At 44.9% G+C, this 17,722-nt stretch overlaps 1 protein-coding gene across 3 annotated transcripts in view; it reads left to right on the plus strand.

Annotated features, from left to right (window-relative positions):
* The window catches only part of robo4 (roundabout, axon guidance receptor, homolog 4 (Drosophila)), a 91,841-nt gene extending 86,291 nt beyond the window's left edge, over window positions 1–5,550 (plus strand). For all 3 annotated transcript variants that reach the window (XM_028810409.2, XM_028810408.2, XM_028810410.2), the window contains exon 19: window positions 4,812–5,550. In XM_028810409.2, the coding sequence (XP_028666242.2) occupies window positions 4,812–5,098 (287 nt within the window). In that variant the 3' untranslated portion in view covers window positions 5,099–5,550. The remainder of the gene's footprint in view (window positions 1–4,811) is intronic.
* Window positions 5,551–17,722: the final 12,172 nt, after the last annotated feature.

Genomic DNA, 17,722 nt, shown 5'->3' on the forward strand with positions numbered 1-17,722 from the left:
TATAGCTGGTGCCTTTATCCAAAGTGACTTACAAAGTGAGTTATAATATACACAAGAATGATTAGAAGGTGTAACCATCAAAAGCCATAAAGAACAAGATAAAAACTGAGCAAGTCGTAGTGCTGCTACTACATTCTAATGGCTAAGATAAAACAATCATCATCGTAAACTCTTGTGTCATTACAACAGCAGCAGCTCTCCTGTAGCGGAGACACAAAGCAGATCCTAAATGTTTAATGAAAAGATGCGTTTTCAGAAGACACTGATACATGAGTCGAACAGATGAAGCTTTGAAGTAGGAATGGAGAAGCCTTGTCCAGTAAGAAGAGGGATGGCCATCAGACAGGCAGAGGCAGAACAGAGACTTTCATGGGGAACCAAAGACTGGAGATATTGAAGAGCCGAACCATTCAGTTTTAAGCTGGATCCTCGCTGCAATGGAGAGACCAAAGCTGGGGAGAAATAGGAGTGAAGGGAGAAACAGAGAACACCAGTCGAGCTGCTGCATTCTGGAGAGGTCTGATAGCAAGTGATGGAAGTCCAAGGAGTTGCATGGCATAATTAGTGAGGAAGGGTCAAATCCTCTGAACATTACGAAGAAAGAATTGATGGAATATACTTGATAAATGAAAAAACATGAAGTCCCAAATCACGTAAAGATTCTTGACTGTGATGGATTGTGAAAGGGTGACATCTTCACCATCCGTCTCAGTCAGGGATCTTTTTTTATTTGTTTCCGGTTCTTCAGTTTCGACCTTGGCTTCTTATTACCATTTCAATCCATCTTGTGATTCCATGTTACGTTAAACTGCCGCCGCCCTGTGCAGTCAGCACATATATTGTCTCCAGGCCCCCCAAGACCCTGACGTGAATTAATGTTAGTGTCCCTCTGCCAGTGTGTATGTCATTACTAAGTCAGGTGAAGCCGGGCAGAAGGGAAGGAGAAATGATAAAGTCGGATGGCTGCAGGTGATAAAGAGCCCAGTAGTGCTTGTTAACAGTCAAATGAGTTGGTCTCTAAAGGAGCTCCAACACCCCCCCGATCAGCTTTAGCCCCGATGGCCTCTAATTGTGCAATCCTCCCCTTCTCTGCTGCTGTAACCTGTCCTGTAATCCAGTCAGGTTTCTTCACTGGTTTATCCAGGTGTCTTCTCTGACAGGCCCCAGCATTCAACAGTCCACTGGCCACTGTGGACTAGTGAGAGACCAGGTTGTCCCACATGTTACCCTTTTTGGTGTGGCGTTATGAGTTCAGCCATATTCCCCTTATCTGCTATGATGGATATTTAAATTTAACATTAAAAATTCCCAAGGGGTGAATACCTTTGCACACGTACTCGTCTGTGTTGTTCCTTCCATGCCAGTTGGAAAGACCTTAGTGTCTTGTGCCCTGTGAGACCTCACACTCTCTCTCATAGGGATGTGGCCCTTGTGAGTGGTATCCAGGGGGTCTCAATAATCCAGTTTTTGTTTTCATTCCTGGAAAAATGCAATAGGAAGATATTAAGAGAAAATCTCCTGAAATGATTTGATACAACACTTAAAGACTTTGACTGCGCTTGCCACAGGGCTTCATCTTTCACAGCAGTACATGGCATTTTCTTACATATCCAGCTCAATATTGCGACCACTGCTGCCTCCAACTCTATTTTTTCCCCATTTAGACTCTTAAAAAAAAAAAAGAAAGAAAAGAAAGAAACATCTTAGGACGTGATGCGGAGAGAAATCCCTGAGTGGATATTTGATTCTGTCACTTATAGCTCTCCAGCTCCCATTAATTAGAGAGTTAAACTCTTCTGCCCCGTGTCCTGGGACTGGGGTCACTGTGGGGTGGCGCCCCAGTCGTCCCCTGGCAATTGAAGGCTGTGAAAGTGCCATACATCATCGATTCTGACAACTGACACCAATCACCAAAGAGAACTGCCATCTGCTGTGTGGTGGTCACAGTTCAGACACCTTTACAGTGCCTTCGGCAGATATGTAAGTAAATACAAAATACTTTCAGCCAGTGGTGGTCAGCATGTTAAGATGAATTTTAAACTAGCGAGTTTGGTGAGAGAAATAGTCAGAAAGCTGTAAACATGGGCAGAAACAGACAGAGTGGAGAAGACCAGCGTAACAGCAATGACCTCACACTGCCAAGTATATCAGGGACACCTTGGAGCCGTAATTGACTGAGTTTATGGGAGTTCAGAGGGAAACGGCCCAAAACTGTAAAATATGTAATGAGGTGGCCCAGTGCTTCACTATAAAACTATAAAATACCGAAAGGGAAATGAGGCGAAAAATGGTGAAAATGGTGACGAGAGGCACGCCGTCAAATATAGAGAACAAAAACAGCTGACATTCATTTATGGAAAATCAAGGCAGGGCTTAAGGAAGAACATCCTAGGGGGGCAGCTCTGTATTTGGGGGTTGCTAAGTGTATCCTGAGTCATACTGAGTGTCTGCAAGGGGAATAAGAACAATCTATCCAACGCTTTGTGCTGTCTGGGGGTGTCTAAAGTGTTATAAATGGGATCAAAAAGGGGAGCTGGAGGCTCAGGTCCACACTAGAGAACATCTGGCCATGTCTGAGAGGCTTCCCCTCCTTTAACCGCCACCTTATCGTGGTGGAGGGGTTTGCGTGTCCCAATGATCCTAGGAGCTCTGTTGTCCGGGGCTTTATGCCCCTGGTAGGGCCACCCAAGGCAAACTGGTCCTAGGTGAGGGATGAGACAAAGAGCGGTTAAACAAACCTCCTATGATGGAAAACAATTTTGGACGACGTTTTCCCTCGCCCGGACGCGGGTCACCGGGGCCCCACTGTGGAGCCAGGCCTGGAGGTGGGGCTCAGAGGGACAAAATGCCTGAAGAAATTAGTTGGGAGGGTCCTAAACTGTACAGTTTCTACAGGTGTATAAGCAAGGGATGTCTGGGGGGGATCACAGGAACAACCATAAAATATCTAAGGGAGCCGTAAGGCAAACCAACATGAAAAATTAAAATTAATAAAGGATGTGAGAGGACAAGTCCCATCTGTCATTTAGAGATAACTAAAGGCCATGTCACATTGAATGACTTTTCCAGAGATTTTCAGTCGTAGCCTTCATTCACATAATAAGTCGGTTCTGCACTCCTAAAGACTACTTGAGGGTATCTTAGTATGGCAGTAGAGGGTCCGTATAAAATAAGGGGATCAGACATTTAAGGTAAAATATGAAGGGAGCCAAAGCAAGAATGTCAAATATCTAAAGGATGTGAAGGGCCAATGTAAAATACCTAAAGGGGAAAGGAGAAGACCAAAGTGACAACGTAATGCACCTGCGGGGTCGTAAGGGGACTGCGTCTGCACTGCAAAGGGGGTATCTAAGGGGGACCAGAGAGTCAATATAAAATATCTAAGAGGAGGCGAGGGGACCAATCCTTCTGTAATTACTGTCAAGTAGTTGGAAAAAGGGATGAGAAGTTTAAAGTAAAATATGAAGAGAGTTAAAAGAATAAAGTAAAACACCTAAGGGTGTGGGAAGGGCCAGACTGACGATGTAAAGTACCTAAAGGGGAATGAAGAGGACCAAAGAGACAACATGAAACATTTAAGGGGCTATGAGGGAACTGCTTGTGCACTACATGAGCATATCAAGGAGGGACCAGAGGGTCAATATAAAATATCTAAGGGGGAGTGAGGGGACTAGTCCTTTCAAAAGGAATGTCCAGGGGTGTCGAATACGAATGAGAGATTTAAGGTAATAAAACATCATGGAAGGCAGAGCAATAGTATAAAATATTTATGGGGAAATGAAGAAGACTAAAGTGACAACATGAGACACCAGTGGGGCCATGAGGGGCCTGCCCCCCACATTACAGACTATCAAGGGGGCTCTAAGAGAGACCTGAAGGTCAATATACAATAAAATATCTAAAGACCACAGTGACAATGTGAAACACCAAAGTGACCTGTAAGGGATTTGCTCCCACGCTACAGAAGGGCATCTAAGAGGGGTCAGTGTAAAATGTGAGGGGACCCATGGAGACATACCTGTTGGTATGTAAGGGAAGAAGAATGACAATGAAAAATTTCCAGAGAAAATAAATATTCTAATTTGCTTACCATATGTTCTCCCCGTGTCTGTGTGGGTTTCCTCCCACAGTCCAAAGACATGCAGGTTAGGTGCATTGGCGATCCAAATAGGTGCTTGGTGTGTGTGTGTGTGTGTGTGCGCACCCTGCGGTGGGCTGGCGTCCTGCCCGGGGTTTGTTTCCTGCCTTGCGCCCTGTGTTGGCTGGGATTGGCTCCAGCAGACCCCCGTGACCTTGTAGTTAGGATATAGCGGGTTGGATAATGGATGGATTTGCTTACCATAACATGGTCACTGAGTTAAAGGAAGACCACCTTCTTACAGAACATCAATAAATTATCCATAAGCATCCAAAGAAGGGCAGAGGGACTTTTATACTTTGTTGCTAATACGGAATCTTTGGCAGCCCAAAATATAAAATATTAATTATGCAAAAATTAGAGGGCTGAAGATCTCCATATGCTAAAAGACTAAGGAGCTTGTTTAGGTGGATCAAAGAAGAATGTATAAATGGGACAAAAGCCTAACTGGAAATGTCAACTGGAAATGAGAGGAAATCAGCCACGTGCCATACAGTAACACTGGCGACAGTGGCAGCGGCAAATGGGAACAGTGCCCTGATAACATAACAGGCCGAATGCGTTCCGGTGATGTCTACCATTTCTTTGAATTGCTCGCCTTGTTGCTGACTCTGACTAATGATGGCCCTTCGTCTTCATTTTTATGTATATATATTTTTTTGTCTTTCTTCAGACTTCTCTCCACCAGCCTCCCCTCTGAGTAGCCTGTCTCTGCCTCAGGAGCCTCGATTTGGGAAGATGGGGTCTCTCCCCGTGTGGGACTGGAGCACTGCATGGGTGGAAGAGATGGAGGCCAGTTACGCCACCTCTTGGATGGAGAGTGACCTCGGCTGGGGTAAAGCTGGTGCACCGGGGCTGGGCTTCCTGAAGCCCCTTCAGCCACAGCCCACTACATCCAGTAAGCCGTTCCACTATGAACTCAGCCAGCCGTGTGCTTCTCCTCTGACCGACCAGAGATGATGAAGGCCGTGTGGAGTGAGATGTGCTTGAAGTGTACGAAGGGCATTCCTGTGGAGAGGAACAGCGAAGGTTGCTCAGCAGGTTTCTCTCACCACTGCCTGACTACTTGTTTCCCAGTGACTGTATGGACCCCCGCCCCCGAGCCCTTGCACCCTGGCACCTGTTTAGTCTGAACCTGCCAGTGCAGGCTGCAGTAATAAAAGACTGGCATTTGGATTTGGTGCCTCCCTCCTGACTTCCCTCAGCCTGAGATGGGAGCGCCCTTAGAAAAAATGATTAAAGCAGGATTTCTGTGTTGGCTTTGTGCACTAGCGGTGTTGCTGCACACATCTTTAGCTCGGACTTTTGTTATTCTTACTAAATTTCTGTTTGTGGAGCTGTGGACTAACTTATCTTGTACTCTTGTGTTCTGACACTTGTAAATTAAAGACATTTCTAGTTTCAGGTTTTCACTTGGGTGTCTCCGCTCTCCTGCACTCAGATTCTCTTCTTTATTTTAACTGAGCGCCCCCTAGTGGCTCATTTGACTGAATGTGGCTTTCAGATGAAAATGTTTTTGCTGAAATGTTTTTGGTGATTATGATAGATGGCTTCAAGCTGAACTCAAATGTATGTATGTAACACATAGGAATTTTGAAAAACATGAAATGAACTTCGTTCATCGTTTCATGGTGCTGACACATTGCATTAGTTCAAATGAGCTGAAAATGTTCTGCTGCCGCTGTTTGTTTATACTCATCATCTCATTCTTCTTAACAATAGTTGGACAGCAATGATGGATTCCATTTACCCCGATTCATTGCTGCAATGTCCTGGTGAAACCTTACCCCATGATTAGCAGGGGAGGACTTCCAAGTGTGAATGCAGAAAATTAATGTTTAGTGACATATTGCACTTCATGGTTTTGTATGTTTGAAGCCTGTCGTCAACCAGCTAGCCATCATTTTGTGTTCTGAGGTTGCCAAGAAAATTTTCCAAAATATCCGTGAATATCTTCCATGTGATCTACTCCAGCCCCAGCAGCAAACCTTTGAACCGTTTGTCATTGATGATGCGTCTGATTTGCAGGCAACAAAAATGTCTTAATCTTTGAATCAGTTATTAATAGAAACATCAGTCTTTGATATCCTAATCCTTCACCTTCATTGGTCTTTGCTGCCTTGATATTTTTTTATCATTCTAAATTTTATATGAAAAGGAGGCAAAAAAAAAAAAGTGGTTTATGTGCCATATTGGACCTAAACACTCATAGAGTAGGCAGTTCTTTTTAATGTAATGAGACTCTTGAACATGGCCATAGCAATACTTTATAAAATCTATTCGGGGTTCAGTGACCAACACTAATTCCTGTTTATGCCACTCACCACAAATCCCAGACTAGCTCTTACAACTTTACAAACAACTCAAACCATCCAAAGAACAGATACATTGCCAAAAAAAGCTAGAAATTGACAAATTGGAGTGTGTGATGCAATCACCATTAATTACGCTCTTTCACCAAAAATATTATAGTCTGTTTATGTAGTACTTACGGTTCTGTAAGAGGTCAATGGAAGCAGGGAGGAATCTTCAGCAAGTTGTCTCCAGGGAACATGGAGGATTCCATTTTAAACCCAACTCAGAAGCACTTTCAGGTCAAGCGGAACCACCCTGGAATGGGGGGGGGTTGTCACTCCTCTAACACCGACCTCCTGGCCATCCCCACAGAACCCAACAGGTCAGCCAAATGAAACCACAACTCTCATGCTTACCAAATGTGCATCCATACAGGAGCCTGCCCCAAAGGAAGCTGCCACCCAGCATACAAGGGGATGACCTGAGCATGGAAGGTAGGATTCCACTGTCCCACCAGAAAGGAAAAAGGACAGTTAATCATCCCAGTAAGGATGCCTCTCCTTTCCAGTCATTCATCCATTATTCTGGCTAGTCAGAGAAAGGATTTCCATTCCCATCCATTGCTACTTAGCAGCTAATCCCAGTGTACCAGCTGTCATTATGCCAGCCTCCTGGCCCGGACAAGGAATGTCACACCTCTCTTACTGATCACTCGTCATAGTGGCTTTCTGGGGAAGGAATGGAGTCCATCCCTGCTGGGACACTGGTGCACTAATTACAATATCCATCCATCCATCCATTTTCCAACCCGCTGAATCCAATCACAGGGTCACTGGGGTCTGCTGGAACCAATCCCAGCCAACACAGGGCACAAGGCAGGAACCAATCCCGGGCAGCGTGCCAACCCACCGCAGGACACACACAAACAAACCCACACACCAATCGCCAATCCACCTAACCTGCATGTCTTTGGACTGTGGGAGGAAACCGGAGCGCCCGGAGGAAACCTACGCAGACACGGGGAGAACATGCAAACTCCACGCAGGAAGGACCCAGGAAGCGAACCCAGGTCCCCAGGTCTCCCAACTGCGAGGCAGCAGTGCTACCCACTGCGCCACCGTGCCGCCCTCATTACAATATTTTCATGCAAAATGTGCACCACAAAATGTTTAGAAGAAGTCAAAGAAAAAATATAAACCACAAATTAAAATATACAAATAAATTACAGAAGAACAATCCATCCATCCATCCATTTTCCAACCCGCTGAATCCGAACACAGGGTCACGGGGGTCTGCTGGAGCCAATCCCAGCCAACACAGGGCACAAGGCAGGAACCAATCCCGGGCAGGGTGCCAACCCACCGCAGGACACACACAAACACACCCACACACCAAGCACACACTAGGGCCAATTCAGAATCACCAGTCCACCTAACCTGAAGAATATGAAATAGTAATTTGTTTAACATCATATTTTTGACATAGTGGTCCTCAGTTGAAAACACTTTGAGAACCACTGATAGACATTTGTCTTCTTTAACCCTTACATCCTGGTCACTCTTTATCTTGTATAGCGCCCATCTTGGCCAGCACTGCCTCACCACACAACATTGTAAGAGAGTGGAAAAATAAATGCAGAGAAACAGAAAGTAAGTTTGGGGCACCAGTTGGTAATCCCTGTATATTTTTAGCAACAAAACTAAAGATGTGTACTTACTATTAGCAAAATAGTAGAGCTGTCTTCTTAAGACGCGAGTCTATGTGCTGACTGAAGCCATGTTGTTAGGTCAGGATTTATATGGCTTCTGAACCAGAAGAGCTGGGTTTAATAGGAGGAAACAGAAATGATGTCACTGGTCCCTGACATTCTGGGCTTCTGGTTTGCAGAGGATGGAGAACAGGATGTGAACAACAGTGCCCTCTCTTGACCCAGGCAGTAATTACAATCAATATACAAGCTCTCAGAATGCCTCCTACTCACACTTGGGTAACAACAGCCAGGCATAAGACTCCCCTTCCAGGTGTCCAGCCACCATCTAGCTTTCAGTCCCTCTTATTCCATTATGGGGACTCTCCTGGCCTCAGCTTGGTATAGATTAGGAGCCCACCCCGGATGGAACGGCAACCCATCATCAGCAGTCCGCTTTAGTGTCTGCACTCCCCCTGACTTACACACATCTCAGGGGTTCAGGGCAAGACTGGAGTAACCATGTGGGCACAAGGAGAGCATGCAAACTGGACACATTCAACCATCCACAGCACTGCCCTGTCCAGACTCTAAATGGCCGAAATGAAGTTAGTCTAATTTTTCTATGCCGTTTTCCAAGCCTGCTCGCCTGGAGTGGTGCCATGTGGTAGCATTTTTCTGAGGGAATATTTGTAGATTCCAATTCTCTGAGCTCATCTCTCATTTTCAGTTTAGCTCATCGCTTTTTGACATGGACTGTTCTTTGTATTTTTGTTGATGTGAGCTGCCGCAGTGTTAAGTGGTTGACTGACCTGCACAACCGCCTGAAGCACACTAAGGCACCCATTTTGACTTGGAGGGCTGCAGTCACCCGTCTGCTTGTTAACAGCGCAACCCCTGGACATGGAGCTCCCCCTTCCTTATCTCTCATCCTGCCAATAGATGTGTGGAGGTGAGCCGTCAGAACTCATTTCCCTAATAATGCAGCGTAGAGATGATGAAAAGCCGTGTTCCACCACCTCCTCATGCCCTGGTAATCCTCGGGGGGATTTCCATATGATCCCATCTGTGGCCATATGCTGTGCTCTGAAAGCCCTTCCTTCTGCATGCGCAAACTCCATTTAACCAAACAGGATTCGATAAAATAAAAAAATAAATAAAAAAACAATTTGCTAGGCATTGACGTTCTTAATCCGTTGACCTATTTTCACATATGGCTGCCTTTTCCAAATCGCCTGTCATGGTGGCCCTTTGTGTCGTTCTTCAACACATATGGTCAAAGGAGTCTGCAGTGGCCAAACCATAAAAACCCTCTGGGGGCTGATGTCCTTTAGTCTAGTGTCCCCAGGAGGTGACAGAAATTACCAGTTCAGTGACAGACAGACACAGTTATCCTCTGCTTGGGTGGTCTTAAACACCCATGTTCTTTCTTTCCTGGGGACCGTGTCATTATCATTGAACTTCAGGGTGAGGGTTAGTTGGTCGGACACACGAAAGGGTTCGCCTCCCATGACTTGGGCGAGTAGCAGACTGGTCTGAGTGAGTCAGAGGATGTCAAGCTACATGACTGTTAGTCATGAAAGAACACCACGACAGTCCGACTGCTAAGGTTATGGGAATGAAGTCACTGGAATATCATGTAGTTTGACGGGGGCTTCACCTGGAGATGTCATGCTGCTCCTTCTCTACCAGACGGCTGCCATTCTTGGCCTGGTGTGAGCTGCTAACACACACAAAATCACAGACAGTGACCTCAGGGCATTGGTGTGGTCAGATTTCAATTAAACACGTGTGATTGTTGACTAACCGCTATGCAAGGACACACGGTAACATGCAGGTTACTTTCCGCCAGAGGTGTTAGTGACTGGACAAATAAAGAGCTGTGATGAATAAGCTGAGAATCGGCTTCCAGGACTGTCCCGGGATGAGCTGCGGCTTTTTATTTAGTCCTTGTACTCACTGCTGATCAGATGTTTCCTAAGTCTACCTTACAAGATTCAAGCCTCACCTCAATGTCGGTGACCTCTGCTTGGGAAAGGTGACGGCCTTTCCTTACCATCAATCTTTTGGTAAAGCTCATGAATATCAAATTTCCAACATTCTGGTGAAGGGCGCTACAATAAAAGTCCCTGACTTCTGTACCTTTCACTGTGATTTATGACAGGGGAGGTAAACAGAGAGGATGAGCATTGAAGTGAAATTTAAAAGTGAAATGACAGTCCACACCAGCTGGCCTGGCCTTTAGTGTCTCTTTGAAGGGTTAATGAATTTCCGTTCCTATTAAGAGCAGCTCCTCACAGATTGATATGCCTATCTATAGTTTAATGGGGCTTCACGCGCTGACATCGCCGAAATGAAGTGGCCAGTGATTTATGGAAAGTAGCACTCAATGAGAAAAAATTAAAATAAAATAAAAAGAGTCCTGTGTGGGCATAGAGCGAGAAAGTGGCGTCCTACCACCCCTTTCTTTGTGACTGCGAGTAGCCATAATCAAGTAAATAAGACACAGTCAAACGACATCCTGTAACATCGCCTTGGATATGGAGTAACATTATGGGCTGCATTTCAAAGACGCTGTTGGCTCACAAGCACAAATCCCGGTTGTTTTTCAGATCTGGAAACAAAAGATGATGAGAATAATAATTCAGAATAATATGAGATTCTGTTTCCTCGATGAAGTGAATACCATGAAGTGCTGCCATACATTTCAGTGTTAATATAAAGGTCAGCTAGTTGAGCTCAGATTGATATCCCGAGTGGCCCGATGTAAAGGCCAACGAGATGAGCTCAGATGAACATTCACACATAATGTAAAGGACAGCAAGGTGTAAACGTTAGTATCTGAGATTTGGAATCGGTTAGGAGTGACTTTGTCGTGACTTTTTTATTGCTGTAATGACGTTTTTTTTCAGTCTTTTGCATTCTTGTTATTAGTTGTGAAGAATCTTGTACTTAATAATTGCATAAGTTTTTAATTTAAAATGTATAGAAATTAGTTTAAATATTTTCACTTCTTGTTCTGATGCCATTTTGTTTATCATGGGCGCCGTCACTTTAATAACGGCTGCCATAATTTTGCTAAGGAAATGGCCCGGAAGTGCGTGACCTGTGACATCATTGCGGTGATGAGATAATCGGTCTGCAACGGGCATTTCATAGTCCTCCAATATCGTGGCTAGCTCCTTAAGACATGCAAGTTCTCAATCCCTTGGTAAGTGACTTTTTGGCCAAAGCTTTTGACTTTGTGTCTGCTTTTGACATTTGTGTTTTGCTCTCCTGGATTCAATTCTTGTTCTAGTTTCAAACCTTTTTTCTGCCAGTTTCTAGTCACAGAGAAGTTTAAGCGGACTTGCCAATGTTGCCACCCAGCTGAGCTGCTGTTTTCTTCTGCCATTTTGAGAATTTTTTTCTGCCTTTACCTTCTGGTAAAATAGATATAAAAGACAGCAAACAGAGCTCAGACTCAAATCCAGGGTTGTATTTTAGATATGGACACCATACGTCCAAGTGGATGTAAAAAACTGAAGTGAATGACTGGCTAACATTATCTTCTGAATTTCCATAATGAAGTACAGGATGGTAAACTGAGCTCAAAGTAAAACAATGTGCGGCATTTCAGTTATATGGATGTCACCATCCATAACATGAGTTTAGATTAATAATCTAGGCCTTGATATCTGGGTTGTGGTAAAGGACACTGAGGCAAGCTCAGATAAATGCTCAGGGGTGTATTTCAGACTTGGGCACCAAAGAGAGCAAAAAGAACTCGTAACTGCACTGAAATTGCATGTTGATGTAAATGAAAGCAAGAGAGCTTCAGATGAGCATTAAGTACAACGTTAGATAAGAAGACAATGTACTTGCTTTCTACCAGACAGTTGCTTTTCTTTCATATCAATCAATATCTGATTGTACCCAAATTAACATTACATGTGGTGTTTTGACTCTTATATAATGGATAATGAGATGGACTTACTTGTTCAACCTCTATGCTGATATAAAGAGCAGCAAGTTGAGCCCAAATGAACATTCAGCCTGATATTTCAGATTTGGACACACAGGACAGCAAGCGGAACACAGAATAATTACAGTTCCAAATAAATGTAAAGACAGAAACCAAATTTCAGATTAATATTATGTGCTAGATTTCTATGCACAATGAAATGTGAGTATAAATAAGAGAGATGTGTATATATATTGTGAAAAGCGCTATATAGGCGTCCGACCCGACATAGACTGGACACGGAGGCATACGTAAAATAAACTATTTATTTTTCTTCACCTGTGGGGCACATCTTCCCTGTAATCCCCACAGGCACAGGACAGTCCCAAGCACAAATATACCAAATAAAACACACAACCAAAGCACTCTTTTCTTCCTCCACCACTCCTCCCAGGCAACCTCGTCCTCCTCCTCCCGATTCTGGCTCCTCGAGTGGTGGCAGCTGGCCCCTTTTATAGTTCACCCGGAAGTGCTCCAGATGCTTGATTGCTGAGTTCCGGCTCTACTTCCGGGTGTGGTGAAAATACTGCCCACAAGGGCTCAGGAGTTCCAGCTGCAGCCCCCCCCCAGCGGCGCCTGCGGGACCCAACAGGGCTGCCCCCAACTCCAATTCCCATGCAGCCCTGTGGGAAACCGAGGCACCGCTCCAACCCAGGGGGGAGGCCATCTAGCGTCCAGGGGGAGGTATTGCACCGTCCATGGCTGCTCCCCCCGAGCATATAACGAAGGGGCGTCCCGGCCGTCCGCCACAACATATATATATTATATATATCTATCTATCTCCATCCATCCATTATCCAACCTGCTAAATCCTAACTATAGGGTCACGGGGGTCTGCTGGAGCCAATCTATATTCTACATATATATATTATATACAGTGCATCCGGAAAGTATTCACAGCGCATCACTTTTTCCACATTATTGTTATGTTACAGCCTTATTCCAAAATGGATTAAATTCATTTTTTTCCTCAGAATTCTACACACAACACCCCATAATGACATCGTGAAAAACATTTACTTGAGATTTTTGCAAATTTATTAAAATTAAAAAAATTGAGGAATCACATGTACATAAGTATTCACACCCTTTGCCATGAAGCTCAAAATTGAGCTCAGGTGCATCCTGTTTCCCCTGATCATCCTTGAGATGTTTCTGCAGCTTAATTGGAGTCCACCTGTGGTAAATTCAGTTGACTGGACCTGATTTGGAAAGGTACACACCTGTCTATATAAGGTCCCACAGTTGACAGCTCATGTCAGAGCACAAACCAAGCATGAAGTCAAAGGAATTGTCTGTAGACCTCCAAGACATGATTGTCTCAAGGCACAAATCTGGGGAAGGTTACAGAAAAATTTCTGCTGCTTTGAAGGTCCCAGTGAGCACAGTGGCCTCCATCATCCATAAGTGGAAGAAGTTCGAAACCACCAGGACTCTTCCTAGAGCTGGCCGGCCATCTAAACTGAGCGATCGGGGGAGAAGGGCCTTAGTCAGGGAGGTGACCAAGAACCCAATAGTCACTCTGTCAGAGCTCCAGAGGTCCTCTGTGGAGAAAGGAGAACCTTCCAGAAGGACAACCATCTCTGCAGCAATCCACCAATCAGGCCTGTATGGTAGAGTGGCCAGACAGAAGCCACTCCTTAGTAAAAGGCACATGGCAGCCCGCCTGGAGTTTGCCAAAAGGCACCTGAAGGACACTCAGCCCATGAGAAAGAAAATTCTCTGGTCTGATGAGACAAAGATTGAGCTCTTTGGTGTGAATGCCAGGCATCACGTTTGGAGGAAACCAGGTACCGCTCATCACCAGGCCAATACCATCCCTACAGTGAAGCATGGTGGTGGCAGCATCATGCTGTGGGGATGTTTTTCAGCGGCAGGGACTGGGAGACTAGTCAGGATAAAGGGAAAGATGACTGCAGCAATGTACAGAGACATCCTGGATGAAAACCTGCTCCAGAGCGCTCTTGACCTCAGACTGGGGCGACGGTTCATCTTTCAGCAGGACAACGACCCTAAGCACACAGCCAAGATATCAAAGGAGTGGCTTCAGGACAACTCTGTGAATGTCCTTGAGTGGCCCAGCCAGAGCCCAGACTTGAATCTGATTGAACATCTCTGGAGAGATCTTAAAATGGCTGTGCATCGACGCTTCCCATCCAACCTGATGGAGCTTGAGAGGTGCTGCAAAGAGGAATGGGCGAAACTGGCCAAGGATAGGTGTGCCAAGCTTGTGGCATCATATTCAAAAAGACTTGAGGCTGTAATTGCTGCCAAAGGTGCATCGACAAAGTATTGAGCAAAGACTGTGAATACTTATGTACATGGGATTTCTCAGTTTTTTTTATTTTTAATAAATATGCAAAAACCTCAAGTAAACTTTTTTCACGTTGTCATTATGGGGTGTTGTATGTAGAATTCTGAGGAAGAAATGAATTTAATCCATTTTGTAATAAGGCTGTAACATAAAAAAATGTGGAAAAAGTGATGCGCTGTGAATACTTTCCGGATGCGATATATATACAGTATATATATATATATATATATATATATATATATATATATATACACACACACACACTTTATGGACAAAAATATTGGGACACACTTCTTAATTATTGACTTCAGATGTTTCAATCAGTCCCAGTGCCACAGATGTACTATAAAATCAAGCACCTCACCTTGCAGTCTCCATTAACAGACATTTGTGAGACAAAACGAGTCATTCTGAAGAGCTCAGTGACTTCAAGCCTGCTACTGTGATAGGTCACCACCATTGAAATGAGTTTGTGAAATTTCATCCCTGCTGGATATTCCACGGTCAACTTTAAGTGGTATTATTGGAAAGTTGAAGCGTTTAGGAACAATAACAGCTTGGCCACGAAGTGGAAGATCATGTAAAGTCGCAGAGCGGGATCAACGACTGCTGAGGTGTGTAGAAGTCGCCAACGCACTTCTGATTCCATGGCTGAAGAGATGTAAACTTCCACTGGCATTAATGTAAGCACAAACACGGTGTGGTGAAAGGTTCATGGAATGGGTTTCCATGGCCGAGCAACTGAAGGCAAGCATCACCTCAACAAGTGCAATGCAAAGTGTTGGATGGAGTGGTGGAAACGTGTTATATGGAGTGACGAATCACGCTTCTCTGTTTGGCAGTTACATGGGTAAGTCTGGGTTTGGCGGATGCTGGGAGAACGTTACCTGCCTGACTGCATTGTGCAAACTGTGAAGTTTGGTGGAGGGGGGATGATGGTGTAGGGTTGTTTTTCAGGGTTTGGGCTAGGCCCCTTACTTCCAGTGAAGGGTAATCTTAATGCTTCCAAATAACAAGACATTTTGGACAATGATATGTTTCCAAGTTTATAAAAACAGTTTGGAGAAGGCCCTTTTCTATTCCAGCATGATTGTGCCCCAGTGCACAAAGCAAGGTCCATAAAGGCATGGTTGGATGAGTTTGGTGTGGAAGAACTTAACTGGTCCGTACAGCCCCGACCTCAATTCCAACTTCTCCAGGATGGCACATCAATACGTGCCATTGCCAGAAGGTTTGCTGTGTCTACCAGCACAGTCTCAAGGGCATGGAGGAGATTTCAGGAGACAGGCAGTTACTCTAGGAGAGCTGGACAGGGCCATAGAAGGTCCTTAACCCATCAGCAGGACTGGCACCTGCTCTTTTGGGCAAGGAGGAACAGGACGAGCACTGCCAGAGGCTACAAAATGACCTCCAGCAGGCCACTGGTGGGAATGTCTCTGACCAAACAATCAGAAACAGACTTCATGAGGGTGACCTGAGGGCCTGACATCCTCTAGTGGGCCCTGTGCTCACTGCCCGCCCAGCACGGTGGAGCTCAATTGGCATTTTTCATAGAATACCAGAATTGGCAGGTCCACCACTGGTGTCATGTGCTTTTCACAGATGAAAGCAGGTTCGCCCTGAGCACATGTGACAGACGTGAAAAGGGTCTGGAGAAGCCGTGGAGAACACTATGCAGTCTGTAACATCGTTCAGCATGACTGGTATGGTGGTGGGTCATTGATGATCTGGGGAAGCATATCCATGGAGGGACGCACAGACCTCTACAGGCTAGACAACGGCACCTTAACTGCCATTAGGTACTGGGATGAAATCCTTGGACCCAATGTCAGACCCTATGCTGGTGCAGTGGCTCCTGGGTTCCTCCTGGTGCACAACAATGGCCTCATGTGGCGAGAGAATGCAGTCAGTTCCTGGAGGATGAAGGAATTGAAACCATTTACTGGCCCCCACACTCACTCGCCTGACCGAAATCCAATAGAACACCTCTGGGTGGGTGTTTCAGTCCATCCGACACCTCAGACTGTCCAGGAGCTCAGTGATGCCCTGGTCCAGATCTGGGAGGAGATCACCCAGGACACCATCCGTTGTCTCATTAGGAGTTTGCCCCCCCCCACCCCCTTGATGTTGTCAGGCATGCATACAAGGACGTGGTTGGGGGGCACACAAACTACTGAGTACGATTTGGAGTTGCTGCAATGAAATTTCTGCAAAATGGACTCGCCTGCCTCATCATTTTTTCACTTTGATTTTCAGGGTGTCTTTGAATTCAGCCCTCTGTAGGTTGGTCAATTTCATAAGGAACACTTTGAAAAAAATCATGCAGGATATACATATATATACATATACATACATATACATATATATACACATACAGTAATCCCTCGCTACTTCGCGGTTCACTTTTCGTGGATTCACGACTTCGCGGATTTTATATGTAAGCATATCTAAATATATAACGCAGATTTTTCACTGCTTCACGGGTTTCTGCGGACAATGAGTCTTTTTACTTCTGGTACTTGCTTCCTCAGTTGGTTTGCCCAGTTGATTTCATACAAGAGATGCCATTGGCGGATGGCTGAGAAGCTACCCAATCAGAGCACGCAGTTAAGTTCCTGTGTGCTGCTGATTGGCTCAGCGACGGAGTGTTGCATTAACCAGGAAGTCTCATCTCACTCATTCAGCATTAACGTGCTCCTGCTTCAGGGGTCGTGTCCAAGCACCAACAGAAGATGCAAATGATTGCAGAAAAAGTAAAAGTTTTGGATATGTTGAAGGAAGGGAACAGCTACACCGCTGCAGGACACCATTACAGCATCAATGAGTCCACGATTCTTTTTATTTAAAAAGGAGGAAAAGCATATAAGATCTACGGCCGCAGTGTCTTTTAACCAGGGCGCAAAATGAGTTGCAAGTGGACGTGATAAGGCAGTAGTCTGGATGGAATCTGCTTTAGGAATCTTTGCAACAAGGTCGACGACGTCATGACTGCCTACAAGCTGCTACTTGTACTTCGCTATACAGTAAGTGTAAACTTATCTACCGATTTCATATTGCTTAGCAGTTGTCCCTGTTATTAATAGAGTAAAGGGTGGGTTGTAAACAATACAGGGAGGGTTTAAAAAACGTCCAAATACACGTTAAATAATTAAATAAATATGGTGTCCCTAGTTCGCGGAAATTCAGTTATCGCGGTCGGCCTTGGAACCTATCTCCCGCGATAAGTGAGGGATTACTGTATATATATATATATATATATATATATATATATATATATAGTTGTTT

Source organism: Erpetoichthys calabaricus, chromosome 9, assembly GCF_900747795.2.
Source record: "Erpetoichthys calabaricus chromosome 9, fErpCal1.3, whole genome shotgun sequence".
NCBI lineage: Eukaryota > Metazoa > Chordata > Cladistia > Polypteriformes > Polypteridae > Erpetoichthys > Erpetoichthys calabaricus.